Source organism: Tamandua tetradactyla, chromosome 4 (genome assembly GCF_023851605.1).
Source record: "Tamandua tetradactyla isolate mTamTet1 chromosome 4, mTamTet1.pri, whole genome shotgun sequence".
Lineage (NCBI taxonomy): Eukaryota > Metazoa > Chordata > Mammalia > Pilosa > Myrmecophagidae > Tamandua > Tamandua tetradactyla.
The window spans coordinates 7158335-7186140 of record NC_135330.1 but is presented as its reverse complement, the minus strand read 5'-3'; the positions used below and the strand labels follow the sequence as shown (position 1 = coordinate 7186140).

Here is a 27806-nt window from a genome sequence, read left to right as displayed (position 1 = left end):
TGTTAATAATAGGTGTAATGGGAATCCTGTAGGTTATGCATTATTCTGTAAACTCATAACTTCTCTGATGATTCTTTAAATTATAATTTAATTAATTAAATCATTCAGACGCATGGATGAAGTACCAAAAAAAAAAAAGGACCATTCTGAATCATGATACAACATGGATGGACCTTGAAAATACGTGCCAAGTGAAATAAGCAAGACACAAAAGGACAAATATTTTATAATTCAGCTCATTATTTATGAAATGCCAGGAGTATATAAATTCATAGAGGCAGAAAGTAGAGAAGTTACCAGGTGCTGGGAGAGGTAAAATGGGGAGTTACTGCTTAATGGGTACTTTCTGTTTTGGGTGATGAGAAGGTTTTAGAAATGGAAGGTGGTGATGGTAGCGCAACACTGTAAAAGTAATTAATGCCCCTAAATGGTTAAAAATGGTTTAGATGTCGAGCTTTCTGTTGTATATATGTTGCCACAACTAAAAAAAAAGGAAGATCAAATGGCAATCAGGAAGGCATAGACCTGGCCTTGAGATACACTGATTATATAAATATGAAGTCTTCCATTCAGGTTTTACCTGCCATGCTCTCCCTATTCTTCCTGAACTGATAAAATCCAATTCAATACCCCCCAAAGAAAAACAATCTGCTGTATGCCATACTGCAGGAGGGAAAACTTGTGTCATGGAAAATAAACACCTGTACAAAACATTCGCTCATTCCTGAGGAAAATAAGCTTTCTGAAACTCATAATGGAAAACCATACATCAAAAGCAAACAAAAAACATACATCACTTAACTGTCACAAACAAAAGTTCCAGAAAAAATACCAAGACTACAGGATTATCCTAGTCCAACTCAACAACTGAGTTGAGCTGGACTAGGATAGTACTCAGTAACATCTAATATCTGATAAACTTTCAAGAATATGGACTGGATATTAGATAATATATTATTAATAATTGTATTGTGGTCATGTTAAAGGATGTCCTCTTTAAGAGAAGCATGCTGAAAAAAAAGTCAGGGAATAAAGTAGTATAATGTCTAATATTTACTTTCAAATAGTTCAGTCCCCAAAGAGAACTACATATAAATAGATATGAGAGAGCAGCAAATATGCAAAATTTGTAATACACTGTATTATTCTTTCAACTTTTTAAAAATAGTTTTAATACTGTCCAAAATAAAGTTAGAAAATATAAACTTAAGCACCTCATGCAGATCCTCATATATAAATATGGCAAAGTTCACAATATATTAAGCGAAAAAAAGTATATTAAAAAACATATGATTGGGCGGGCCACAGTGGCTCAGCAGGCAAGAACGCTTGCCTGCCATGCTAGAGGACCCGGGTTCGATTCCCGGTGCCTGCCCATGTAAAAAATAAATAAATAAATAAAAAATGACTCCCAGGGGTGTGAAGCTCCCTGGCAATGTGGGACAGAACTCCCAGGATGAGCTGGAACCCAGCATCATTGAGAAAGCCTTCTTAACAAAAAAGGGGAAGGAAAGAAATGAGACTATATAAAGTTTCAGTGGCTGAGAGATTTCAAACAGAATCAAGATTAGCCTGGAGGTTATTCTTATGCATAATATATATATCCTTCTTTAGTTTATGGTGCAGCTGGAGAGAAATACCTGAAACTGTTGAGCTGTGTTCCAGCAGCCTTAATTCTTGAAGATGATTGTATGATATAGCTTTTAGAATGTGACCATGTGATTGTGAAAACTTTGTGTCCGATGCTCCTTTTAACCAGACTATGGACAGATGAATAAAAAAAGAATAAAAAATAAATAATAGGGGGATAAAATAAATTAGGTAGATGGAAATACTAGTGGTCAATGAGAGGGAGGGGTAAGGTGTATGAGGTTTTTTTCTTTTCTCTTTTTATTTCTTTTTCTGGAGTGATGCAACTGTTCTAAAAATGATCATGGTGATGAACACACAACTATGTGATGATACTGTGAGCCACTGATTGTATCCTACGTATGGACTGTATGTACGTAAAGATTTCTCAATATTTAAAAACAAAAACACTACATCTAATAAGATCTCATTCTTAAAAAAAAAAAAGACAGATGTGCATTACACTTAAAAAAAGGGTTAGAAAGCTATCTACTAAAATGTTAGTGTTTTCTCTAGGTAGTGAAATAATGAATTTTATTTATTATTTTCAGTTATTAATTTTTACTATTTAAAATTATGGTTTAATTTATTAAAAAGTAAATTTAAAATTATTTATATTCTCAATATCCTACAAATAGTTTACTAAAATAATGATTTAAAAAGAAAATAAAGTAACCACCTAAACTCAGCAGTCCCTTCGCTGCCTGCTCCCCCACTCTCACTCCACATTAAATCTAATGAGTCATTTTATACTCAAACTAGTTCCAATTAAAAAGTTACAATAATATTATAGTAAATATGCATCAGGAACACTGGAAACTAGACTCAGTTTTTTTTTCTACCATAGTTTTTACTTTTTTAATTTTTATTAATAAAACCAATCAACATACAATATAAACATTCTTTTTTCAACACAGTTGTATATTCATCATGATCATTTCTTAGAACATTTGCATCAATTCAGAAAAATAAAAAGAAAACAAAAAAAAATTCATACATACCATACCCCTTATCCCTCCCTTTCATTGATCACACTAGCATTTCAATCTACTAAATTTCTTTTAACATTTGTTAACCCTATTATCTATTTATTTTTAATCCATATGTTTCACTCATCTATTCATAAGGTAGATAAAAGAAGCATCAGATACAAGGTTTTCACAATCACACAGTCACATTGCAAAAGCTGTATTAGACTCAGCTTTTAAGGCCCTTGGTCACTAACCAGAGTTTATGCTAGTCTATCTCAAAACCTGCTGACCTTTAGGAATCTGTCATTTTTCTCCTTTCACTGGCACCAGATGGGTTCTACAGAAAATGAACTGTGGTGCTCCTCCCAAAGGCACTGCTAGTTTCCTGCTATCACCTCACCCACCCAAACACATCCCTGGTAGCTGTCTTTGCTTCCCATTGGTTTCACTAGTAGCTGGTTCATTTGTGGGGCAAGCCTACACTCTCCAGCTTGCTTTCTTTTATGATACTGTGGGAGGTCAGACTTGCAGCACTAAACAGAAGATGCTAGAAGGTAAAACAAAATGCAATTTACATGAAAAAGCATTCAGACTTTTTTTTTAAAGCACAAGTAGGCCCACCCCTTCTCCACCCAAAACCTTGAGACAATTATTCTAGAGAAATACATTAAATGAACCAAAGGCACTTGCTTGATCATCCAGGTAGTGAATTTACAAATAAGACCAATAACATATAAAACTTTAATCTAGGACCACACTTTTGAAGACAGATCCATACATTCAAACTCAATGGTTAATAGTTTTCCACTATTATTTTCCATTGCCTTAAGGTAACTGACAAACCTCCAGCATTTAGCCACAAGGGAAGTGATTCTGCAACACGAGTAAAATTAGTATCTCTAAGGATATACCAGGCTATCTATTCCAAGACCCCCAATGTAAGACTGAGTAAATCAAAATGACTTCAAAATGATGTTCATTAAAAAAATGAAAGGGTCTCTCCTAAGTGCTGCAGGAACATCCAAAGGTTAGTAGTACCCTATTCTGAAGGGGCTTACAATTTGGCACATAGATAAACAAAGAAAAATCAAAAAGGTTACAATTCTCATTAAGTGGGAAGGAGAGGAAGAACTGAAAGCAACTTCTCTAAACTCCAGAGCAAGAGGACCTCCAAGATATCCCCTATCATCTCCAGGGATGGTCATGTGGCTATAAAGCTATTTACCTATGATAGCTAAACATAAATAAGTCCACACAATGAAACAGTAGTGTGAGATGTTAAGCTGACACTGATGGGAATGTCCTGAGTTCAGAATGGAGTGCAATGTGTAACTTTGTTCAGTAGCAATTTCTGCTTTGTTCAGAACAGAAATCTTCCATGATTAATAACCAAGGCTACGAAATAGCATTTCTAATTCAGACTAACCCAGCCTAGAAAACATTCACCCAGGACAATTAGATGAGAATGACTTAATCTGTTCTCTCCTACTACTGAAAAACCCATGAAGGGGATGTATGGTTTAAAACAAAATAAATAAAATATCTCCCAAGAAAGTTCCCTGCTTTGTTTGGTGAATAATGTACTCTTTTATTAAGTTCAGTTACCCCACTTGCTATTTTTAGATTATTAATCCCCCAAATGGGAAACCACTTTCTAAAACCCTGTATCAGCATCCTACCGTGTCTGGGTTTCCTTCCAGCAGTACATTGATGGCTCTGTTGACATCGCCATTGCAATCATGTAAAGCAATCACACACTCATCCTGGTTCTTGCCGGTGATATCAATCAACTAAAAGAGTAAGATCAGCAACCATTATGAGCAAGCTTACATCCCCCACAAAAGTAAACTAAAGAGGAAAGAGGGAAGAAGACACAAGCTGAGTTTGATAGAGCTAGAATTAATAAGCAAGATTTACAGAATTTTGGTATTCTAGTTCCCAAAGCAAAATTTTAACACCTGTGGTTTGGGGCTAGGGGTCAAAAGTATTTACAAAGCCATCAAACAAATAAAGCATCAAATAAAGAATCAAACCCTAAATCAAGGCACCAGCATATAAATTTCCAAATTTCCTAGATTCTACAACCACTCAAAGTTTCTATAAAATGGCATCAGCAAACTCATTCAATAAGCAAGAGGTTAAAATTAAGATCAAACCTCTCTGAACAAGGTATCTGTCTGAAGAGGTAACAGCAAATCAGATAATGAAAACACTTATTTATTGGCTTCATCTATCATATTTCAGGTCATAATTCCTGGTAGTCATATATGCTATTTAATTCTGATATCTTTCTCTACAATTGGCAGCTAATTAGTGTTATACTCACTTGTTTTACCTTCTCCTCAAAGTCAGCATCATTATGGTCCGAAATCATCTGCGCAAGTCGAATTTGTTCTGCAGTGGCCTAAGAATTGAAAACAGATCAAGAAAACATGAGTAAGAGGCAACAGTTTTAAAGAGGGACCTATGTAGTCAATCCCACCCCATTTCCCAGTTTCCTTCTTGTTATAATCAAGTAATTAAAATACTAATAACAATTAAGACTGTTAAATCAGCAAAATGACAATAAAACAAAGAGTGAAGCTGCTACTATACTTCATTCTTCAAACTCTAAGAAAGCAAGGATCTTTTTTTACCTATGTTCATAAAGATTACAGCACCACTTTGAAATATTTGCCTCTTAATTAACATTAATGCCTTTGCAAAGCCATGGATGTAAACTGTATTCCTGTTTCTACATTACCAATATCACCCTCTTATTCCTAGAACTGAGAATACCATAAGGTTTAGTCTGAGGATGCAATCAACATATCTTCTGAGTTATCTGTATAGGATACTAGGAGCTTTACTGTACCAAATGAGATTAAGTGCTAAAATTCACTTGATAACATTGGTGAAAGAAAAAGGGGAACATTCTAGTCATATAGTCAGTTTATCCGACCATAACCAAATAGAAGTAAGTTTTTCACATAAAGGACCAACCAATACCAAAATGAGTAAGGAAAATAGATTGTATCGCAATCAAACTTCCAAATAAGACAAACCCATAAATCCCAATACCTAGGAAGTTAATTTACTTATGGTGTCTCACTTGTTAATTGTGAAGGAACATAGTGAAGGTGCCACCTCCTCGTGGGAAAGGAAAAATCAGATAAACCCTCAATGAGATCAGAGAAGAAAATAAAAGACAAGTTAGGGAAAGGAAAAGCCATTAATAAAATCTGGAAAGGAAGAGGTGGCAAGACAGAAGTTGTCCTAAGAGATGTAAGAGAGAAAGTCCAGGAAATACAGAATATATTGGAAAAGTAGTTCAGATGAAAGAAGGGAAATGCTGTCCTACAGATACAAAGCACAGGACCCATCTGTCTAAGCTTTGTGATGCAGCATTAAGAAAACAAGTAAGCCTGTAGTACCACAACATGCCATTAATAGTTATCAGGATCTATGGTAAAAAAAAAAAGAGACAAGGACTAGAAAACAAGAATAAAGAACCGAAATGAGCAACCCAAAGCCCAGATTGATGCTGTATTGAATGGAAAGAAGTAGCAACCAGCAAGGCTACCCATGGATCCGTATCCCTTGGGTTCTTTACCTGTGGCCGCTGCTTGTGCTGTGTCTGGTTTTGGTTTTGAGGTTGTTCCCAGTTTCCCCGGGCTCGGTTAGTGCCCACCGATGTCATCATTTACAGTATATACAAATAACAGTATTTACAAGGTAGAATACTGAAAAGATTAAAAAAAAAGTTTAGACTTTAAATGAGGACAAAAGAAGTTTCCAACCTCAGCAGCTTTATCACCAAATACTTTCAGTTTTTCAAAGGAACAACAAACCAAGAAGATTCATCTGTTCTTGACATACATATTTAGCCTGAAAAATTCCTTAAGGAACTATGGCTGCTATCTCATTTTGTATAGCAAAAAATGCATAGAATATGTGTGTGCACTGTAGTTTGATAAGTCATGATTTCATAATTTAAAGTTAATGGCACGGTTTGGTTACTCAGCCCTTATAACCAACTTTTGTGAAGTTTTGCTACCTTGCTAGTAAGCAAAACAATGCTAACAATCAAAAGTCTTCTATACGGCCCAGAAAGTATCTGAAGTTCATTTGACAGAAGGAAATGTAATCAGTGAAGCCTGGAAACAAAGCCATTCAGGAAAGGGATTACTCCATACCCCAAAGAAATAACAAAACAAAACAAAAAAATTAAAATGCTGTACTCAATCTCCCAAAGAAAAACAGCCTTACCTACCTCATAACCATTTCACATAAATTGCATGTGACCTCCACTTGGCTTGGGAAAGAATAAGCTCTAGTCTGCTTCTCTTTCTCCCTTAAGTTTCTATCCTTTAGTATGGGCTTTTGTTTTTTTCACCACAGCCTTGAACAGGGTATGTATTAGCCCGAGTGATTTTGCCCAAAATCTCAGTTTCCTGGACAATAATTTCAACATACTACTTTTACAGTTGCTTCTGATAGTCTCCTAATCCACAGTTTCAAGAAACCAGAATTGCCATTACCTTCCACCACTCACCTTAATATACAGAGACTCCCAAATCTGTCCCAAACCAAAAGTACCTAGTACAATGTTATTATTTGGAAGAAAGGGCTTCTGGGAAGTCATTTTAAGCTTGAGACATTACTGCTGGCAAGATGATTTAGTTGAATCTTTAAAGAGAGACAGAACACACAAGGCCTTCCCAAAACCAGAACATAGTTTTTGTTATAACACATCTAACAAGCAAGGATTCTACCGAATTCAAGTTCTCTTCATTCATACTTTGTTTTATAATGCAATTTCAGCTGCTGCTTTTAGTAAACAATGAAAACATTCACCATATGACCGAGGGTTCAAAATAAGGTTACTTTGCATTGCTTAATTTCCTTCCAATGAGGACAAGTTTATACTCTTCAGCTCTCCATAAAATGTTTTTGTCAGTAAAACTTTATACAAAGTAATTCTCCACTGTCCAAAAAACATTGCTGGATTTGAAGGAAAGATAAGGAGGACTTCTAAAGAAATATGTAAGGTTCAGCTATTAGAGAAGTGAATTTCACCTGTTTCTTGGATATCACAAAGAAAGCTGACTTCTCTGTGTATCAATTCTTCACCAAGTTGGATCAATTGGTTGCACAGGTCTTTGGGTTTTTTTGACAGTCACTAAGAATTAAGAGTTCTCTAGTCTCTATCACTAGAAAAGATTTTTAAGATAGCTTCAGGGCTAATTTTTAACCATTACCTCTTCCCCTACACACACGTATGCATAAAAGCCTGTAAATATTTCAACCTAATACAGGAAATTTTGCTACACAGTAGTCTATTTTCCCAGGCTGGCATTATGATCAAGTTTCAACATTTAATTTACTTAAGGAAAAAAAAAAAAGGATCCAAACAAACAACAAGAAAAAAAATCAAGACTACAAGAAAGCTGTTATATTTCAAATTGGCTCTATGATGAAGTGTCTGAGAGTAAGCCCTTTCCCACCCACACTTGTAACATACAAATATTGACTATTTACTCCATAAGTGACTCCAATTTGTGAGGATGTTATACTGCAGAAATATAAATTACCTGACTAGACATGTAGATACAAATTCTATACCCAATTAGATGTAAATACACTAACTAGTCATCTTGAAAGGCACAGGAAAAAAAATCTTCCTGATCACTCTTGCTATCAACTTCCATTTCTCTTACACAAGTGCTCTGAAATGTGTAGCTAAGAAAATTTTACCACCTACGCAGTAACAGGGAGCAACAGGTCAAAAGTTATCTGGGACTACTACTTGTGGGGAACAGAATTGGTAGCCTTTTAGTAGCAAGCAAATACCCAGTTATTACAGTAGAGACAGGGAATCTTAATCTTGTTGAGCACTTTTTCTGAGAGAATCAATATATTTAAGGGAAGTAGATGAGAAGTATTGAAGACCAAGGGTATAGTGTAGGAACAAATACAGGTTTCAACAGGAGTACCCTTAATCATTTTTTTGAAACCAGCTACTTAAAAAAATAGCCAGAGAAAATTTACTGAAAAAAATAAATAACAAGTATTTATTGAGTATCTACTATGTGTCCAGCACTTCAGGAAATACAAAAACAATAAATCTCAGTTGCTGCTCTCAGGGAGCTTACAATCTAATTTGAGAAACAATTCAGAAACTCTGAAGCTGGACTGTTGTAGGTAAGGCTTGCTATAGCTAACAGAGTAATTAATTTGCTTAGATGCTTTGTTGAAAATGACCCCTGCATTCCCTTCCCCACCAATCTGAATCTAGTAAGAGAAGGTAATTCCCAGTTAGGACACACTTAGCCAAGGAGGCTTTAAAAATCAAAAGCAAAACAGTACATTTTTTAGGACTTTCATCGCCAGTTTACATACTAACAATATTTCCCCCCTTCACAACTGAAGTAATCATTAATTAGGACAGTCTTATCTTTAAGGACAATGGTGTGGGATCTCAAAGCACTTTTATAAACCGTTACACAGCCAAATCGTTTTATCTAGTAATGCTGGTTGTCATACACCCTCACCACCTGCCAGCAAGTCACATCAGATTTCCACAAAGCAGGATATGGGGGTGGGTGAGGAGAGGAGACAAAAAAGAGGATTTCTGCATCTAATCATCAGGGAGTGTCAAAGGCAAAAAGGATAACAAACAACAAAAATGCCTGTTTCTGCGGTGGTTTTCCCCCCACAATATCCTACACCAGAGGTGGCTACATTTCAAGAACGGTGAAAAAGAAACAGTCTCCTGTTTGTAACATCAGTTTGCAAAGCAATTTAGGTACTGTCCACACGGTTAAAAGTCTGAATAAATTTGAAATTTCTGTCCCATTATGATATCCCAAATACCCCAGGCTTTAGTGACGTCTCTTAGGCTGAATACACCCTATGGGAGACTCCATGTCCAGCTTCCCAAATAACATCATAATTGTTTGGAGTACCCAAAACTATAGAACGGACAACAGGAAGCTAAAGACAGCAGCAAAAATATATTCCAAAACCTGGGACGGTGAGAAAGGAAGGGTAGTAAGAGGAGCTGACAAAGGAGGCTGAAAACGGAGAGGGGACGCAAGCCCACGCGTGGAGGATGGGCGGTTCACCCCCCCTCAACGCACAACAGGAACCCACGGGGCCAATCGCCTCCCTACCTCCCACCCGGAACAAATTAATCCTCCGCACGACAAACTGAGGGCTACATGGGGGACTCTGGGGCAGCTCCACCCCATCGCCCTCCCTTCCCCCCGCCGCCCCCAAACCAGGCCGAATCCGGATCAGAGGAGGCCCGCAGAGGGCTGAACCCGGAGGAGGCCCCTCATCGTCTCCACAGGCACTGCCCAGGATAAAGAGAGAGCCCTACCTCAGCTAGGGCCCAGGCCTCGCTCGCTCGCGCTCTTTCTCGTTCTTCCCCCTCAGGCTCTAGCCGCATGGCCCCCCCTCCGGCTGCTCCAAGCCCCGCCCCGGCCACGCTCCCAAATCGAGGCCCCGGCTCTGGCGCGGCCCGCTAGGCCGCAAACCCAACCATAAACAAAACCTTCGGCGGCCGACTCGAGGGGGGGCGCCAGGGCTCTCAGGACCAAGAAAGGGGGGTGTATAGCGGGGTGGGGGACACAGTGCGGGAGGGCCTACCTAGGGAGGGGGATTCGGAGGGGGTAGGGGAGAAGAGGAGAGGGTAAAAGGGGGATTGCGGATTTAAAGGGGCCGCGGACAATACCCGGCCCCGCCGCGCTGCCGCTGCCGCCGCCGCCGCCGCCAACGCCGCTGCACTCCCAACTTTACCTCAGTCTCCTCCACACTGACACCCCGGGCCGCGCCGCCCCTATCACGTGATATAAGATTCCCTCCACCCCACCCCCTCCCTCCTTTTCCTTCTCGCGCTCGCTCTCGCGCCTCCCTCCTCCCACTTACCTTCTTGCGTCCCCCAGCACGTGACGCGAAAAGGGACGCGCACGAAGGAGTGCGCGCGCAGCCTCGCCACAAGATACTGCATCCGGCTCCGCGCGTCCACCCCGCCTCCATGACGTGACGCACGATGGCCTCCGCTTCCTCTTGCTGGCGTAGTTCCGCATCTGTGTACTAGCTGTGGTTGGGTGGCACAGCCCGCCTGAGTCACGTGCCGGGGGGAGCGGGAAGACGTCTTTCCCTCGTCCCCAGACGTACACCCCCTCAGCCGCCATGTTTTCAGGCTGGGTTTGACTAGGTCTTCCCCCATAAGGAAATGGCCGGTGAGCCCAGGAGAACCAAGGCGCCGTTGCCTCGACGGAGCTCGGGCTAACGAAGCAGGGAAGCGGGGTAAACTACAGCTGCTCTGTGCGGGGTGGGAAGGCCATGGCGTCCGGCAGTAACTGGCTGTCCGGGGTGAATGTCGTGTTGGTGATGGCCTACGGGAGCCTGGTGAGGAGAGCCCCACCCCATTCTTGCTGTCGCGTCTCACCCAGTAGACACCTTCCTCTTGAGCTGTTCCTGTCCTTACTTTCCACCAAGTTCCTAGGGGAACTTGGAAGCTTACGTCACCGACACGTACCGCTCCCCTGTCCCCAATTCCCCCCCACCCCCGCCCCTGGCCTAAAGAATTGTCCGCTAAACCTTAGAGAAACAGACTCCACGCTTTCCTGCCGCAGAAGCACCCCTTTATTTGACAACCTTTCATTTCCCCAGATTTTAATCCAAAGCATCCCTGAGAGACCAAATCTGGGGAGTTAGAATGAAGGCATGCTTTTTATGTTTAATACTGTCTTTTAAGAATACCTTACTTCTCTCATATCTTTTTGGACAGGTGTTTGTACTGCTATTTATTTTTGTGAAGAGGCAAATTATGCGGTTTGCAATGAAATCTCGAAGGGGACCTCATGTCCCTGTGGGACACAATGCCCCCAAGGTAGGTAATTAAGGCACGAGAAAGGCTTGGCTTTCCAGATCTTTCATGGGCAAGAATGAAGTTCCTCTGCCTTTGGAATTTACTTAATCCCCTTGTTTCCATGTTCAGATACTGTTGTGCTCAACCTTAGTAGATTGAGCAGTAACTGTCAATTTGAAACCTGGCTTCCTTGCTTACCACTGTGGCATGACGTGTAGCTTACCCACAAACTTTAGTTTTTGCAGAATGAGTGCTTCTATTAAAGATTCTGGAGAGATGTTTTTCAGTTTATCGTAAACCACACAGTGTGTATAGTTTGGTTTGGTTTGGTTTGATTTTAGCATGAGGTGAGTATGGTTAGAATTAACCCTGAATCAATGAGAAGAGCAGCCTTTGCAGAACTGTTGATTGATTAGGGATCCATAAGTCACCTAGTTCCACCATTTATGTTACAAACTGAAATCCAACAATAGGAAGCACCTTACCCAAGGACATACAGTGAGTGAACATTCAAGTGGCCTCTTTATCTATACCCTCTCCTTAGGTGAACTCTTTATCTATACCCTCTCCTTAGGTGATTGCATACTTTTTCTTGGCTTTGAATCTGTAGATGAAATTTGTATCTGTAGTCCAGACCACTTTCCTGAGTTCCGTGGTTATATATCCAACTGCTCACCTCACATTTCCCCTTAGATGTCTCCTGGGCCTCTCAAACCTAAGGTTCTAAATCAGAACTCAATACCCCCCCATCACTCCCATCCTGTTTCTTTAGTCTTCTGCTTCTTAGTAAAAGGCACCCGTTGCCTTTACCAGCCTTCTTTTGTATAGCTCTCCGCCTAATCACTGCAATCTGCCTGCACTGGTCAGATTTCCCACCTTTGCACATGTTATTGCTGTGGCCTGGAATGAACTTCCCTGATCTTCACTTGGCTAGATGATTAATTCTTTAGGTCTTCAGTTAAGTGTTACTTCCTCAAAAGAGGGATTCTTAAAACCTAATTTCAAGTAGGTCTCTCCCTTTATTTTCTCATAGTAGTTAACTACAATATGTCTTTTATGTTTAATTATCTGTGTATTTAATGCCTCTTTTCCACTAAGCTTTAAATTTCAATAACGCGAATACCTTTGTTTTGTTCATCATCGTAAAGCCAGGGCCTACACATAGTAGGGATTCGATAATTTGTTGTCTAGAGACTAGCAGACTAGTAGGAAAGCTGACACCGCTAGTACATAATTCTCCCAACTCCAAGACTAGTGTTCTTTTATTAAGTTGCTATTATCCTCACTCTCACCCTTATTCTTTGCTAACATATCACCTGGAAAGACAAAAGGAAGATGTTGTGTCCAGAAATTTCTGCACTGTTCTTCCACAATCCCACTGTTCTTCAAATACAAGTTGCCTCATAACTGGGACATAGAGTTGGTTTCCAGTACATCATAACCCAGTCAAAACTTTGGCTAGTAAGATTGCATGCATGTTACCTCATCTCAGCACTCGCATCTCAGCCCAGGCCTTTGGAGATACAGAAAGAAATCACCCCAGGGAAAGTTGCTGGAACCCACAGGCCTACAGAGAAAGCCAGCAGAGATCACCCTGTGCCTTCCCGCATAAGAAAGAACCTCAGTGGAAAGTTAGCTGCCTTTGCTCTGAAGAACTAATGAAATAAATCCCCTCTTATTAAAAGCCAAAAAAAAAAAAAACAGATTGCATGCATGTATAATCCATAACCAAGCAACTCCACTCCTACCACAAAGAAATTAGATTTTGCTCATGTATTTTAGGAGATGTGTACAAGAATATATTCAGCTGTGTTGCTCATAATATATTTATTTAAACAGTTCATCCTATGCCCACACTAGAGTTGATAAGTAGTGATACATGTTCATGTTCCAGAACACTGCACAGGAGTGAAAATAAACTGAAGGTAAACATATGAACACAAATCGATCTCCAAAGTATTTTTGACTGGAAAAAAGTCACAAATATGAATGAATCTCAGAAACATGCTGAGTGGAAAAAAGAAAGCCAGTCACAAAGAAATATGTATTATATGACACATTTATATGAAATTCTAGAACAGACAAAACTATAATAGAAAGCACGTAAGTTTGTCTGGGGCTAGGAGGGGAAGATTGGCTGCAGAGGGATATGAGGGAACATTTTGGAGTGATGGAAACGTTGCATACCATGACTGGGTGCTGGTTGAATGGGTGTATTCATTTGTCAGAACTCACCGTCTATTACAGTTAAAGTGTGTGTATTTTGTTGTATGTAAATTCAACCTCAATAAAATTTAAAAATTTTGAAAACCGGGTCGTGGAGGAATTCACTTGTTTTTAAAGTTCTAAACCAAGCAAAAGTAAACATCCTATTTAGGGCAACATGGTAGAACAGTGACAAAAAGTAAGGTGACCATTAAATTTAGGTTAGGGGTAGGTATGCAATAAGGAATAGCACACAGGGCTGTTGATAATTAACATTTCATAAGCTATATAGGGGATTCAGATCATTCATCTTAATGACGTTATTAAAATATACAAATATATGTATTTTGTTCATAATAAAGTATCAACTGAAGTTTTTAAAAAAATCATCTACTTCCTGGAGTTCTGACAACCTTAGTTGAGAAAGTTGGATATAAAGCTGATAACAATGGTGGGTTCCAGGTAAATAAGGGGTGACACCCTTAGTCCCTTTTTTAATGTTATACCATGTATATGAATTACCTGTTTTGAAAATTAAATATGCTTGAATTTTTTTTAAAAGTGGCCTGTAGAAGTCCTGTGATCCACCAGGTGAGAAAGTTCCCAGAGTATTATAGACTATTCACAGGTCTCCTTGTAGATTTAGAGTAGATTATGACTTTTAGTTGCTGTTCATTTTTTTTTCCCAACTCAGGAAGTTCTTTATAAATAGATCTAACCAAGATTCTAAATACAATTGAAAGAGATGATGTTGGTGCTGTAAAACTTAAAGGGTTCTGGTAGACAGAAAAACCTCAGAGATGAGTGGCTTGAAGAGTTTCTTAGGGCAACCAATCCCATTCTTTCCTGAATTCTTCTTTCTTTATTTTTTTGCTTGAATTCTTGCACCTTATTTGGCAATTCCATTAGCTACATTAGCATTTCTCTGCTTCTCTTCTCTCAGTTTTTCCTTGCTCTGCTCCATTTCCAGATTGATATAAAGCAGAATTCAGGGTAAATGATTATGTATTATTTTCTCCTCTTGAACAGGACCTGAAAGAAGAGATTGATATTCGACTGTCCAGGGTTCAGGATATCAAGTACGAACCCCAGCTCCTTTCAGATGATGATACCAGACTGCTACAGCTGGAAACCAAGGAAAATCAAAGTATGTGGAAGCTCTTTCCCTTGGAGGATACCTCAGTAAGAAATCCCATGGGTTCAGAATTCCTCTGCTCTCAGTTGTCGGTAGAGCTGCTAGGAAAACCAGCATCTTTGGTTCCTCGTTTACTGAGTCTGTGTCTGATTAGGGGAGGTGTTTATTAATTTGCTGGAGTTTGGGGAATCTTGAGTGTCATGTCTAAGACCAGTCTCTCTCAACAGATCGCTACAACTACCTGTATAGGATGAAAGCTCTGGATGCCATCCGTGCCTCTGGTAAGGGCCGCCCAACAAGGTTCATTCCAGGATCCTTGAAGCTCACCAGGGGAAGAAAGTGATGAACCCACTCTATGTATGTTAGGATTTGTCCTTTCTATTCATCCCTGACCAGTAAGAATTTTCACAAGTTTAGAGAGTACTGGGTTACTCTTGTCAAATGAGGTAGTGAAATTATTTCTTCAAAGACCGTGGATGTTTTGTTTTTGAAGATTCTCCTTGAGATCTTTAGTTTCATGAGCTGTACGGTAGTAATTTATTTTCCTACAAAAGACAGGTAGCATCTACTTTATTACAAAGCCTTGATAGGTGGTTCTTGAATTTTTTTCTGTCCTATGACCACTTGTCATATATGCCATTCAGATGCAGCTTTGGTCGTCTTAATTATATTAGAGTAAGTTTAGGAAATTAACTAAAAGGACTAAAGAAAGGGAAAAGTGATGAAGGGGGTATCTTTCTGCTAATTATCTTCTCAGAGATCCCATTTCATGCTGAAGGCCGACATGCTCATTCACTAATGGGCAGGAATTTCCGTTCCTACCTGCTAGATCTTCGAAACACTAGTACTCCTTTCAAGGGTGTGCGCAAGGCTCTAATTGATACACTGTTGGATGGCTATGAGACAGCCCGCTATGGGACAGGGGTAAGTTGAATGGAGTTTTCCTTCAAGGCACTAAGGAGATGCCCCACCCTGAGAAGTCCTCACACTTCCTTCCTTTTTTCTTAGGTCTTTGGCCAGAGTGAGTACCTGTGCTATCAGGAAGCCCTGACTGAGCTGGCCACTGCGTGAGTTTGGAGGGTAGTCATGTCAAGGGGGGCTGGCAGGGACTCTGAAAAATTGTTTAGTCTATTGTTTCTAAGATGAGATTTTAGTTACTAATTTATAAGATAGTACAGAGACCATTTACGCCTATACTGTTAGAGGATACAGGTATGCTGGACTGTTCCAAAAGTGAGATGACCTTCATAAAACAGTGTGACCAAAAAGCCATGATATCCTAAGAGTTGTTAAATCTTCGATTATTAGAACTGCCTCTTGCTCACATTGAAAAGCAAAAGAATGCTCTTCTATAAGCTAACAAGAGAAGCATTTCCTACTTTTGTGTGCCTCTTTTTCTTCTTTTTTGGTCCAGCCTGGTAAAATGTCAAAATTGGTGTAGCCTGACAAAGGAAATAATGTTTTTCAGCAGACAGGAATTATTCCTGTTCCAAGGACCCATTGCCCTCCTTTTGTGTCTTGGTCCAGTAAAAGTAAAAATTAAGAATCACTCTAATTTTTATTACCATGTACAGCATTAGTGTTCCTGTATATAATAATGATTTTTGTTTGGGAATGTTTTAAATATGTATTAAACATAGCTTCATTATGTCGTCTATGCAAATGGTTAAATAAAGTACTTGGCAAAAAGGGGAAGCCAATCTAGAATTAAGTATTACTAGTGTAAAAAGATTATCTCAGTTCTTTTCTAAATATTCTTTCTTCAGATACAAGGAAGTATGTGTCCTGTCATCACTCTATCCCTAGAAATGAACTACCTTATTCCTAAAGATAGAAAGTCCCGATACAAACTATTTAGAGCGTTTATTAAAATAAACATGTGGACAGCATGGAAAAGGGCATTTGGTCTAGAAATGAGGCAGTAACCCTGTTCAAAATTCAGTCTCTTTGATTTCAAGTTTCTAGAAAAGTTCTTTGTGTATGGTAAAAAGAATAAAGGTTTTGGAATCTGATGAACTTAGGCTTGAATACTAGCTCTTTGTGACTTCAAACAAGTTAACTTTTTGGACACTCATTTTCCTATCATACAGAAGGAGGATATCGGGTTTAAATTAGATGTTAGTAAAGGACCAACTATAATGTCCTAACATGGTAACTACCCAATAGTTGCTGATAATTCTTTGTTAGAACTGTGTTTTCAAGGGACTCTCTTTGGATTGGGTGTATATTCACTGCAGAAAAACATTAGGTAAATTGGTCAATTAAAAATAAGCATAGTGAGATGAAGAAGTTGAGTTTAATGTTGAGCCAGAGACAGGGACCCAGTGAAAACTTGGTTCATCTATTATTTTGAAGATGAGATTTTAGTAATTGGTTTATAAGATAGTACAGAGACCATTTATGGTTATAGACCAGGATGAGCCCTGAATTGTATTCTTCCTCTATTCCTCATTCTGTTCATGACCTGCCCTCTCTATTCTTCAGGGTCAAAGCACGAAGTGGGAGCTCTCAGCGTCATCACCAGTCAGCAGCCAAAGACCTTACTCAGTCTCTTGACGTTTCCCCAACAACCATCCAGGTGACATACCTCCCCTCCAATCAGAAGAGTAAACGTGCCAAACACTTTCTGGAATTGAAGAGCTTTAAGGACAACTATAACACGTTGGAGAGTACTCTGTAATGGAGCTGAAGGACTCTGACTATAGATTGAGCCAGGCAGACTGCAGTGTGCATGCCAGGCAGCTCTCTGGCATTCTGACTCAGCAGGCCCAGACTGTATCAGCTGAAGCACCCACTGTGTCTGGAACTCTTAGGACGCATGCCTGGGGGGTTATTCCCCAGAAGCTGTCTAATGGACTGAGCATCAACAAAGACTTTATTTTCCCACAGTAGCACTTTTTCTGGAGTTGAATTTGAATATTCTTAATGTTTATGACCACCGGCCCTTAAAAAAAAATTCTCACCTGGATTTAATCATAGTTAGTTCACTTGCCCAGTTCTAGGCCTGTTCCGGGCTATTTAATCCCGAAGGTTAGAGGTGGGGTGAGAGGTTTAAGTTACTTCAGTATTTACCATTTTATCTGCATTTGAATGATGATTATTTGGGTTTTGGGCAGTCAGAGTTGATTGATGGAAAAGGCAGACAGGAACTAACAGAGAGGTCAGGTGCTGCGGTAGGTGGCGTGTGGAACAATTTACCTTGGTTTTACCTGGATGTGTTGAAACATTAACACGCCTTTCCTGATGTGCAAGGATCTGCCCTTCTGCTTCCATTTCATACTCTGTTATCAATAAATTGCATAAAAGGGGACTTTTCTGACAACTGGCATCATCCCATCCCCACTCATTTATTTGGATGCTATGGGACAGTGTGAAGGAGTGATGTTCCCTAATGAATCAGTGCACTGGTTGTTGAACTTATTATTAATTAGTTATTTAATAAAATGAACTAAAAATAAAAAAGCATGATTCATTCCTTTGTAGTTGTCTTTTAATAAGATAGACATGATAATCTTTGAACGTGTTTAATATTGCAGGCAGGAGGTTTTGCCTCAAGAGAATGGGTGGGACTCTCAAGAGAATTTCAGGTACCCTGAATCTAGGACTATACAGATATGCCTTGGGACCCCAACATAAGAAATCCTGAATTTGGGATTGTGGCCCTTGCTGATTGAGTTGCTTGTATCACTAATAGAAGGCTGAAGAACAAGGATTCCTTTCAGATCTCTGAGGCAACAGGCCAGGTGACCAATCAATTCTTAGGCCTTGGGTCATTATTGAAGCCTGAATGTTGCTATGACTACTGAAACCTTGGTGACTGAACTAAACAGAAGGGAGAGTCTGCCCAGTCTCTTAAGATCTTAAGCAAGTCTGTAGACATGTCTGCAGAAAAGATGATATTAGTAGAAGAGGTATGCAGAGTTGGAAGGAGGGCCTGGGTTGGAAGTTCCCCTCGATAAATAAGGTTTCCAGATCAATTCACTAGAAGTGATCCATTTCCTGGGAAAAGCATTTGATAAAATGGAAGGATAGTTAGTAATAGGAGTGGGAGAGACTGGCTTGCACATAGTAGGTATTCAAATATTTGTTCCATCCCAACCCCTGCATGCTTTCTTTTAGCTATTCTGAAAAGAGTAGGGATGTCATGTACTGTTCTCCCCAAGGAAATGACCACTCCATCAGAAAGAGAAAGGGCTATGTGTCTCTCACTACAGTAAGGTGCTGAGATTGAGCTGGATATCAAGGCAGATCAACAGCACTCCCTTTTCTTGCAGAGTTTTCAAAGGGCCCTGGAACTGAAGAAGATGGTCGACAGGTAACCTCTACCCTATCTTCTAATCTTGTCCTTCAGGACTGACCTTTTCACTGTCCTGTGTCTCTGATCTTGTCCTTCAGGACTGACCTTTTCACTGTCCTGTGTCTCTGATCTTGTCCTTCAGGATTGACCTTTTCACTTTCCCGTGTCTCTGAGCCATGTCTCTCTCTTCCATCTTGTTAAGAACTCATCAAGAAGGAGAATGTGTGGAGTGGGCAAGAGGCAGCCCCTGTTACCAAAATAAGCCGAGATCAGCCTCCTAGTTAGTGCCCATTAGGTTAGGCTGTGAACACATATAGTATGGTTTTTATTACTCCTTACTTCCCAATTTCTGAAGGAAAATTCGAGCAAGTTTTTGTAGTGTCGTTTTTTGTTTTTTGTTTTTTCCTTACTTCTTAAGGAAAATTCAAGTATTTGTTGCCTGGTATTCTACTAATCGTGGTAGGTATGGAGTAAGTATTTGTTAAATGAATGAATGAGAAGACTGTCAAAAGACTGAGCTGCATACCTGTTTTACTTGACAAGCTTTTTAAAAAACATTGATGCCCAAGCTTACCTCTTTGTATTCTGATTTAAATGGTCTGGAACAGGACAGGGGAAGCCTTATTTTTTAAGGTTTCACAAACTATACTGAGAGCTAGCAAGGATGTGAGGAAACAAGAACGTGTATACTTTTAGTGGGAGTCTAAAAGATTGAAGAACTGTTTTAGAAAGGCAGTTGACAGGTGGGCCATGGTGGTTCAGCAGGCAAGAATGCTTACCTGCCATGCCAGAGGACCTGGGTTTGATTCCCAGTGCCCACCCATGTAAAAAAAAAAAAGGCAGTTGTCAAAACAAAATTAAAAATACACACTTTCTTTGAATTGGCAACTCCACTTCTGGGAATTTCTTTATCTAACATGTATGCTTCCCAAAACACTAGAAGATACACCCACGAGTGTTCATGATAGCATTATTTATTAAAGTAAAAAAGCTAGTTGGATTATGATATAGAAATACCATGCAGTCTTTAAACAGAATCAAGATATGAAAAGTCCACATTGTTAAGCAACATTGTTAATGTAAATTCATGATTTTATGTTGAAAAAAATAAAAAGATACACTTGCTAGTATGGGATAGAAAAATTCCTGGAAGAATACACAAGAAACTGGATAACTTTACAGAGAAGGACTGGAGCAGAGAGGTAAAATTTTACTTCTCATTTTATATATTTCTGTATAGATTTAATTTTTAGTCATATGTAAAAATAGTTTTGATTTTTAAAAATACCAGTGGAATATCTGAGCAGTGGATGTGTGTGTGTGTGCTGAATATGTATGTATACAAAATATGTTTTGTATTAAAAAAACTTCATTTCTTATTTTTTCAAAACCATAATAGACTACTCTAGTGCCTAGCCAGGGTTAAGAATCACTGATAGCAGGAAGCCTTTGAGTCAGAGAGATGGGATTTGAGACCTAAGTCTCCCATTAAGTGACCTTGGACAATTCACAACTTTGTTTCCTTGTCTGCATAATGCAAAAATTAATATTTACATATGCAATCAGTGATTCTTAATATCATCACATAGATGTATGATCATCATTTCTTAGCACATTTTCATCAATTTAGAAAAAGAAATAACAAGACAACAGAAAAAGAAAATGATAATATAGAGAAAAAATAAAAATACAAAATACAAAAAATATATAAAAAAAAACAAAAACAAACAAAAAAGATCTGCTGTTGATGAGATGTGATCAGTGCATTAATGTGATTTAGAGTAAAAATTTTTCCTTATCTCATTTAAAAGAGTGAGTGGCATTTATGCATTCATGAGAGATGGTGCAATACTCAAAGCCATCTAATATCAAAGCCTTTCTCTTTGATTACATTTCTGTAATATAAGGAATTTTCAGGAAAGAACTCAAATTCTTTTTATGTGATAGGATTTTCAAAAGAAATTTTATACTTGCATGCCCCTATTTACTATCTGTAAATCATCAATCAGCTAAGCATGTGTATATGAGTCTCAAGGCAGGGAATATAGTGACAACAACTTCAATGTATTGTGTTAATCAATATTCTTAAAGACCACATGTTACAATAAGTTTCTCCTCATTTTCTCTTGGAATCTTCTATTTTAATCTGTATAGATTTTCTGGCAATATGGGGCAGGTTGCTTTTAGTAAAAGTCTTTTGAGTCTTTTGATAATAATCTTAGATAGTTTAGAATGAGAGAGTAAGAATTATGAACACTCATTAATTCCCAGTTTGCTCATTCAAAATCTCTAATTGTTCCTTTGGGATCTTTTAATAATCATCCTTGTTTAATCAGTCTTCCACTTTAAAGAAGTACATATTTAATATGTTTACTTCGGTAGGGCTTTTCAAGTCTGAAGTTAAACAGATTGATTTTATTAATCCAATGTATTGAATTCCATAATTTCTTTTGTAGGAAAGTAAAGTATAAAAAGTAGTAATTTAAATTAAAAAAATTAATATTTACATGATATGGTTTCTGTGATGATTAAATGACATAATATACTTCTATATATTACATTCTAAATCAGTTCTAATTACTCTTTCAAGGAGTTTGCTATCTTCTAATACTGGCACCAAGATTCTAGATGAGAAAGACTCACTGATGGGGTTTCTTTACTCTTAACTCAAACCTATTCAACCCCCACCTCTATACTTTGGGCAGGTGGCAAGATTCACATACTCACTGTCTGTGGCAGATGACTCTGAGCCAGAGGAGAAACCCATATGCCACTCTAAGGATGCAGAACACCATGATACAGGAGTTGGCACTGGCCAACAAGCAACTACTGATGGTGAGTTCTAGCAAGGACGGCCTGAAATCTCATCCATTACTGCCCTGTGCCTTTACCCATCAGGATTTCCAAGCTCTTAGTCTCTGCCCTCATGCCCACTTTGTCTCTGAGGTATTCACCTTTACACCAGAGCAGCAACTCTTTTGATGGCTGTATCTTTTTTCTTTCCAGTGCATGGGCTGGGAATTAAACCCAGTTCTCCCACATGGCTGGCAAGCATTCTATCACTGAACCACCCACACACCTTGCAGCAGCAAGTCTTATAATTCCAAATGCCAAAATTTTCTCTAAGTGATTCTTTGCATCTGGCTGCGGGCGGTACATTTTAAATTCCCAAAGTACATTGTAGTCCATACTCCTCCCCTCTTTGTGATACTCAAAACTGCATCCTTGGGCCCAGCACCTGCCTCTTAGTTCTCTCTCCTTGGGGTTCCCAACTGCTGTTACATCACATCTTTGTATCACTGGTGCCTTGCAGAGTTCCTGGTTCATGGTATGATCTCAGCAAAGGTTTGCTGAACGTAGAGCCTCACCCGTGACGAAAAGATTGGTTAGGCCTCCCCTCCACTTGTTCAGCCTCTGTTTCTGCCTAGCTTCATGCCACAGCTAAGTCCAGTTCTAAGGGAACACAAGTGATGGGAAAGCAACCAGAGAGACAGAGAGAGAGTGGAAATGGTGGTAAACACAGGGCAAACACAACTCTATTTTGCCCTTCCTACCAGGTCCGCCAGGCTGCCCTGCACCAGCTGTTGGAAAAAGAGCATCAGCAGTACCAACAGGAGCTAAATCAGATGGGCAAAGCTTTTTATGTGGAGAGACTCTGACTAATGGAGGGAGAGACACTGTCCCTCCATTCTCGCTATGCCTGCTAACGTAGCCTTTTTGAGCCTCTGCAGCCTTGAACTTCCTTCCCAAACATAGTTGGACCTACCTATCTGCCCAGGACTTGTAGCAGTACTCCCACTCTCATATCTTCACTCACATCTACTCCTGCAGCTATTTGAAAAACACTATAAAACAATAGTTAGAAATAAGAGTGACGCCTTGTGGTTGGAGAGGAATGTGCAAGTGTTGACATAAGAGGGGGTGGGGCCATAGTGGAGGAACTGTGGGCTGGGAGATGAGGTGCAGAGATGGACAGCCTGAGAACAGAAAGTCCTGATTTGGTTTAACAAATAAAACTAGCTCTTAAAGGTTCAAACTTAGACAATTTGACTCATTTTTTCAACCCTAAATCTCATTTTGTTTCAAAAGTACTTGTTTCACAGCCACAATAATCCTAAATCATTAGAGCTTCCTGGATTTTGCTCACCACCTTTCAGATCTCACTTTCACTGATCTTTTCTGTATACTTGGAAAAAAAACCCTGAATGTGGCTGTTAATTAATCTATAAGCACAGTGGTGCTTGAGTGTCAGGAGGCCTGAATTTTAGTTTTTGAGCCAGCCTCAAAAACTGGCTGTGAGATCTTGGACAAGTCTCTTCTCTCTGGGCCCTGAATTCCCACCTCTGCAAAATGAGAAGCTTCCAAATTCAAATGCCTCCTGGGGTCAGGCAGGTAACAGCAAGTGTAAGGAAACCAGGAATACGTATTCTTTACACCATGGAAAATCTAAAGAACATGTTGACTCTAAAGGCACTCAAAATTCTGAAAAGCACAGATCAATCATATGTATCCACATGCCACAGAGAACTTTACTTATAAGGGTCCACTTTATATGCAAATGACAGCCCAACCAGAGACCCCATTTCACAGCCATAACAGCTGCTGGAAGTACCATACCTCTCTGATGTAACCACCACTAAACATTACTCTTCTCTGTTCTCTCACCTTGCCATTGGCATCCTCACTGCTCATTCATTCTTCCCACACTGATCCTTTCCTGCCCTCAGCCCATTGTGACTGTCTCCACTACAAATTCCTCCCCCAACCCACCTACCACTAAGCCTGTCTCCATCCTTCAGTATCCTGCTGAATCACCGATTTTCCTCTGTAGCTGTCAGAGCCTCTCCTTCTCCCTTTCCACACTCCACTGATTCAGGAGTAAGAAGACATGGCAGGACATATAAAGGACAGCATAGGCTTTGGAGCCAGGTGTTGATTCATATCCTGGCTTCACCTCTTTATTGTTGTGTATGTTATTTAACTTCTCTGCCCGTCAATTTTCTCTTCTGAAATTGGAGACATCGTGCCATCTCACAGGATCATTATGTGGATTAAATGAGATAATGTATATAGACAGAGTACACAGTAGATACCTACTGTGTACAGTAGGTATCTTCCCCTTCCCATTCAGATTTCCCTGTGACCCTTCATAGTTTCCTTGTTGACCCTCCAGCCAGCACACTCATCCAGATCAAATGTCACTCTCCATCCCATTCTTCTTCCTCTCTCTGTGCTACATACCCATTCACCCCCTAGTCCCTGTCACCACGGTTTCCCAAGCCCCCTTATCTTCAGTCAGTAACTACTCATGGATGCTTACACCCAACAAGACATGGGGCTCACAGGCTGGTGGGGGCAAGCAGACATTGAACAAGTCACAACAAATAGGAGGTGAGTTTCAGGAGACAAAGCCACACACAGCCTGAATTTAACCCACAAATCTGTATGAGTCTCCCATCCTTTCTGCCCGTTCCCCTGCCCTCTATTTTTCAGCAGGCCTATATTGCCTTCACCTCCTCTCTTATCCTCCTATGTATCTGTATCCCAGGCTGTTCTTTGCTTTTCATATAAGTAGTGTAGCTTGGTCAGAAAAACAGATTTTAACATTGAACATATCTGGGTTTGAATCCTAGCTCTGTCACTGGCTGTGTGGTCTTAACTTTTTGGGTCACAGTTGCTTATATGTAAAATGGAGATTATTTCTACCTCATTGGGTTGCAATGGAGACTATATAAAGCAGTTAGCGGGGAGGTGGCACATAATGTCAAATAATGGTAACCCATGATGATGTCTTCCTGCCCTATAATAATGTTCTGTTATTTCCTTTTCATTACCTGGCTGCTCCTACCTAAACCACATTCCTCAGGAACCTCTTTTATTCCTCTGTTCCTCTTTCCTTTGTTCATCTGGACATGCAGAATACCCCACCCCATCTGCCTTGATCCCTGACCTTGGCCTCTCTCCCCAGGGCTTGTCAATGCCAGGCTAGCTCCAGTATTGGCAGGCTGCCCCTCCCAGAGAGCCCCTCTCCTCTGATTCTATTGCTCTACTCTGTCTGCTCTCATCAAATCAACGAAGTAGTTCACCTTCTCATGCCCAGCCAGCCCTTCTTCCATCTGAAACTAGTGCCTTCACCCAGCTTCTCTGGCTCAAAAGGGTTCAGTCTTGTTTGACATGGCTGCAGAAGAGGACCTTGCAGGAGAGCTAGACAACTTTCAAGTCCATCTGATGTGTCTGCCTTGTATGCCGTCCAGTCAAAGTCTCCTTCCTCTAAGAGAGTTGCTCCCCCCCACCTCCGTATTCCCAGGCTGTCCCTCCAGTCCCCCATTTCCCTGAACACTAAAGTCCTTTCATTTCCTTTCCCAGCCTGCCTCCCTTTAACCTCTGGTTATCCAATGTGGTCAAAGTTCTCCGAGAAGGGAATTAGAAATTGGGGGGTGGGTTAGGGAAAGGGAGGGCAAGAAAGCAAAAATTACATGCACCCCCATTGGGAGCCATGAAGGAACAAGGATATAAGAGAACATCACAGGAAAAAAAAAAAAAAAGGGAGAACACCACAGGACAACATCCATGATTAACGGTACAAATATTAAAAAGTACTTTCATGAACTAAAGCAGATAATAATAGAGGGGTATATGGAAAAAAATGTACCTATTACGAACTATGGACTACAGTTAATAGCAATTTTTAATATTTTTTCATAAACAGTAACAAATGTACCACACTAACACTATGGGTCAATAATCTGTGAGGATAAGGAGTATGGGAGGTTTAAGGTTTTCTTTTTTCTTTTTATTTCTTTACTGGGTAACGAAAATGTTCTGAATTTGATCATGGGGCTGTACACACAACCATGTGATGATGCTGTGAATCAGTGATTGTGTACTTCTGATGGGTTCTGTGCTGTATGAATGTATCGCAATAAAATTGCATTAAAAAAAAAAGAGAGAGAGAGAATACCACAAGTGCCTAGCTGGGTGCTGTTAGTCTTCCCCTGGAGGGCAAGAGCCACACAACAGAAATTGACTGGGGCTTGGGGCAGGGTATTGATCCAGTTGAAGGGCAGGGGAGAGCTGGTGTGGGGAAGGAGGGGCAATGGGTATCTGCACTAATGGGAACAAGGACACATGGAACAGGCCCTGAGGCTGCAGCACAGCCTCCTCCCCCATCCCCACACTTCTACCCCAGACCCCCACCCCACCCCCACATACTGGTATAACCCGTGATCCTTTCTGCCACAGTGTAGAGAAGCATCTGCCTGCCACATGACATTCAACAGATCTGATTCTCTTCGGAAGGAAAATCCCCCAGAAGGAAACCAGGCCAGATCCCTGTGAGGGAACACCCTTGGAGAAAGCAGCCCCGGCACTGGTGTTCTTGTGGCAAAAAGTCCTGAAGAAGAGAAGAGGAGGAGGGTCCCAAGGACTTCAGGCTGCTCCCTGGTAGAGGGGGTTTCTTTCCCTTGGTCTCTTAGTCTTAGTTTTGATCCTGCCAGGCAGTGGAAACCCTAAGTTTTCTCCTCTGAGCTTAGGTTGGAGGCTGCCAAACTTGGAGAGATGCTTGTGAGACTAGTTACTCCTCTGTTTTGGACATCCAAGGGTGGTTTTAAGGAAGATGCCTGGAGGACATGGGGAGAAGGTGAGAAGGGACAAAATGTTGGAAAAAAGAAATCAAGCAATTGGGAATTTCTCTGGCTATTTCACTTAAGAGCAGGAGGATGCCAGAATGGACCTCAGCAGCCTTGTGGGGGTGATCTGGAAAGGTTAGGATTTCTATTGAAAAGATATAGCAGGGTATCAAGCCCCTCTGGGATGGAAAGCCTCGGGACACTTGGATTAGAGAGGAGGAGAGCAAGTCGCAGGCTGAGGAGAAGCTGCTGACACTGCTGATCCTCAGAGTCCTGCAGCCGTGACATGAGGGGGAGAAGCTCTGTGGAGCTTTTGAGGAGGATAGGTGCCCGGATGTGGAGCCCTGCCAGGTATCCTCCCTGGTATTAGGGCAACGTGATCCAGTAAAGGCCAGAGCAGTGGAAGGAGAGGAGCAAATGCAGGGATGGCATGAAGAGCTGATGAGCAAAAGCCAGCCATCTAGCTATGATCGATGCCTAGTTCACCTGCACTGCCTGTTCTTTGCAATAGGGAGGAAGGCAGATGACCACCAAAGCTTTCCTGCCCGCTTCTGTCTGATATGTTTGATATTGGGTTGTTTAATTAGAAACCAACTAAATGTCAAACATTCTTACAGCAGTTGGCGATTCAGCATTATACTTTATCCTACCTCAACCTCTGGGCTCTGTGATTCTTAGCTTTTTTAGTGAACCTCTTCTTTCCAGGACCCCTTCTGGATGACCGATTGCTAAAACCCATGATGATTTCAATCTTAAACAGAAGTGTTGATGTGGGAGTGGGATGACAAAGGTGATATAGCTCTTTTCCTTATCTCCTCCTGCCCTTGTATTTTTTTCCTCCTTATTCAACCCCCACCAGCCTGTCTCCCACCTTATCATTTGCTACTCCCTGGGACTCTTTTGTTCCCTACTTCCTTGGGCTTCTATGCTTTCCTTCAAGAAACATCTGATGATCAATTTATCTACTTTTAGTGACTGAAGCCCTCAGAAGTGGATTCCAGCTCTGCCATCTTCCCTGGAGGTCATCTCCGTTTCCCCATTGCTGGGGCTTAGCATTAACACTCTCAATCTAGCTTTGATA

General features: G+C 40.4%; 3 protein-coding genes across 28 annotated transcripts in view; 2 read left to right on the top strand and 1 right to left on the bottom strand.

Moving 5' to 3' along the window:
• The window catches only part of UBAP2L (ubiquitin associated protein 2 like), a 46807-nt gene extending 36170 nt beyond the window's left edge, over positions 1-10637 (bottom strand). For 13 of the 25 annotated variants that reach the window (XM_077156288.1, XM_077156287.1, XM_077156286.1 and 10 more), the window contains exons 1-4: positions 10383-10492; positions 6193-6322; positions 4927-5004; positions 4280-4390 (exon numbers count right to left, since the gene is read on the bottom strand). In XM_077156288.1, coding sequence (XP_077012403.1) covers positions 4280-4390; positions 4927-5004; positions 6193-6282 — 279 coding nt within the window. In that variant the 5' untranslated portion in view covers positions 6283-6322; positions 10383-10492. The other 12 variants (XM_077156280.1, XM_077156284.1, XM_077156268.1 and 9 more) reach the window with 5 other exon arrangements.
• On the top strand, positions 10587-18263 carry LTAP1 (lipid transport auxiliary protein 1). 2 transcript variants are annotated; one of them, XM_077156295.1, is made up of 7 exons: positions 10587-10895; positions 11380-11481; positions 14695-14812; positions 15028-15081; positions 15558-15724; positions 15809-15867; positions 17285-18263. In XM_077156295.1, the coding sequence occupies exons 2-7, from the start codon at positions 11419-11421 to the stop codon at positions 17478-17480; spliced, it is 657 nt and encodes a 218-aa protein (XP_077012410.1). In that variant the 5' UTR covers positions 10587-10895; positions 11380-11418; the 3' UTR covers positions 17481-18263. The 2 variants fall into 2 exon arrangements, with proteins under 2 accessions (XP_077012410.1, XP_077012409.1); XM_077156294.1 differs by having other exon boundaries at positions 10587-10997.
• Positions 18264-18586: 323 nt separating this feature from the next.
• On the top strand, positions 18587-23133 carry CFAP141 (cilia and flagella associated protein 141). The gene is made up of 4 exons (XM_077155692.1): positions 18587-18711; positions 19075-19115; positions 21803-21932; positions 22655-23133. The coding sequence occupies exons 1-4, from the start codon at positions 18679-18681 to the stop codon at positions 22754-22756; spliced, it is 306 nt and encodes a 101-aa protein (XP_077011807.1). The 5' UTR covers positions 18587-18678; the 3' UTR covers positions 22757-23133.
• Positions 23134-27806: the final 4673 nt, after the last annotated feature.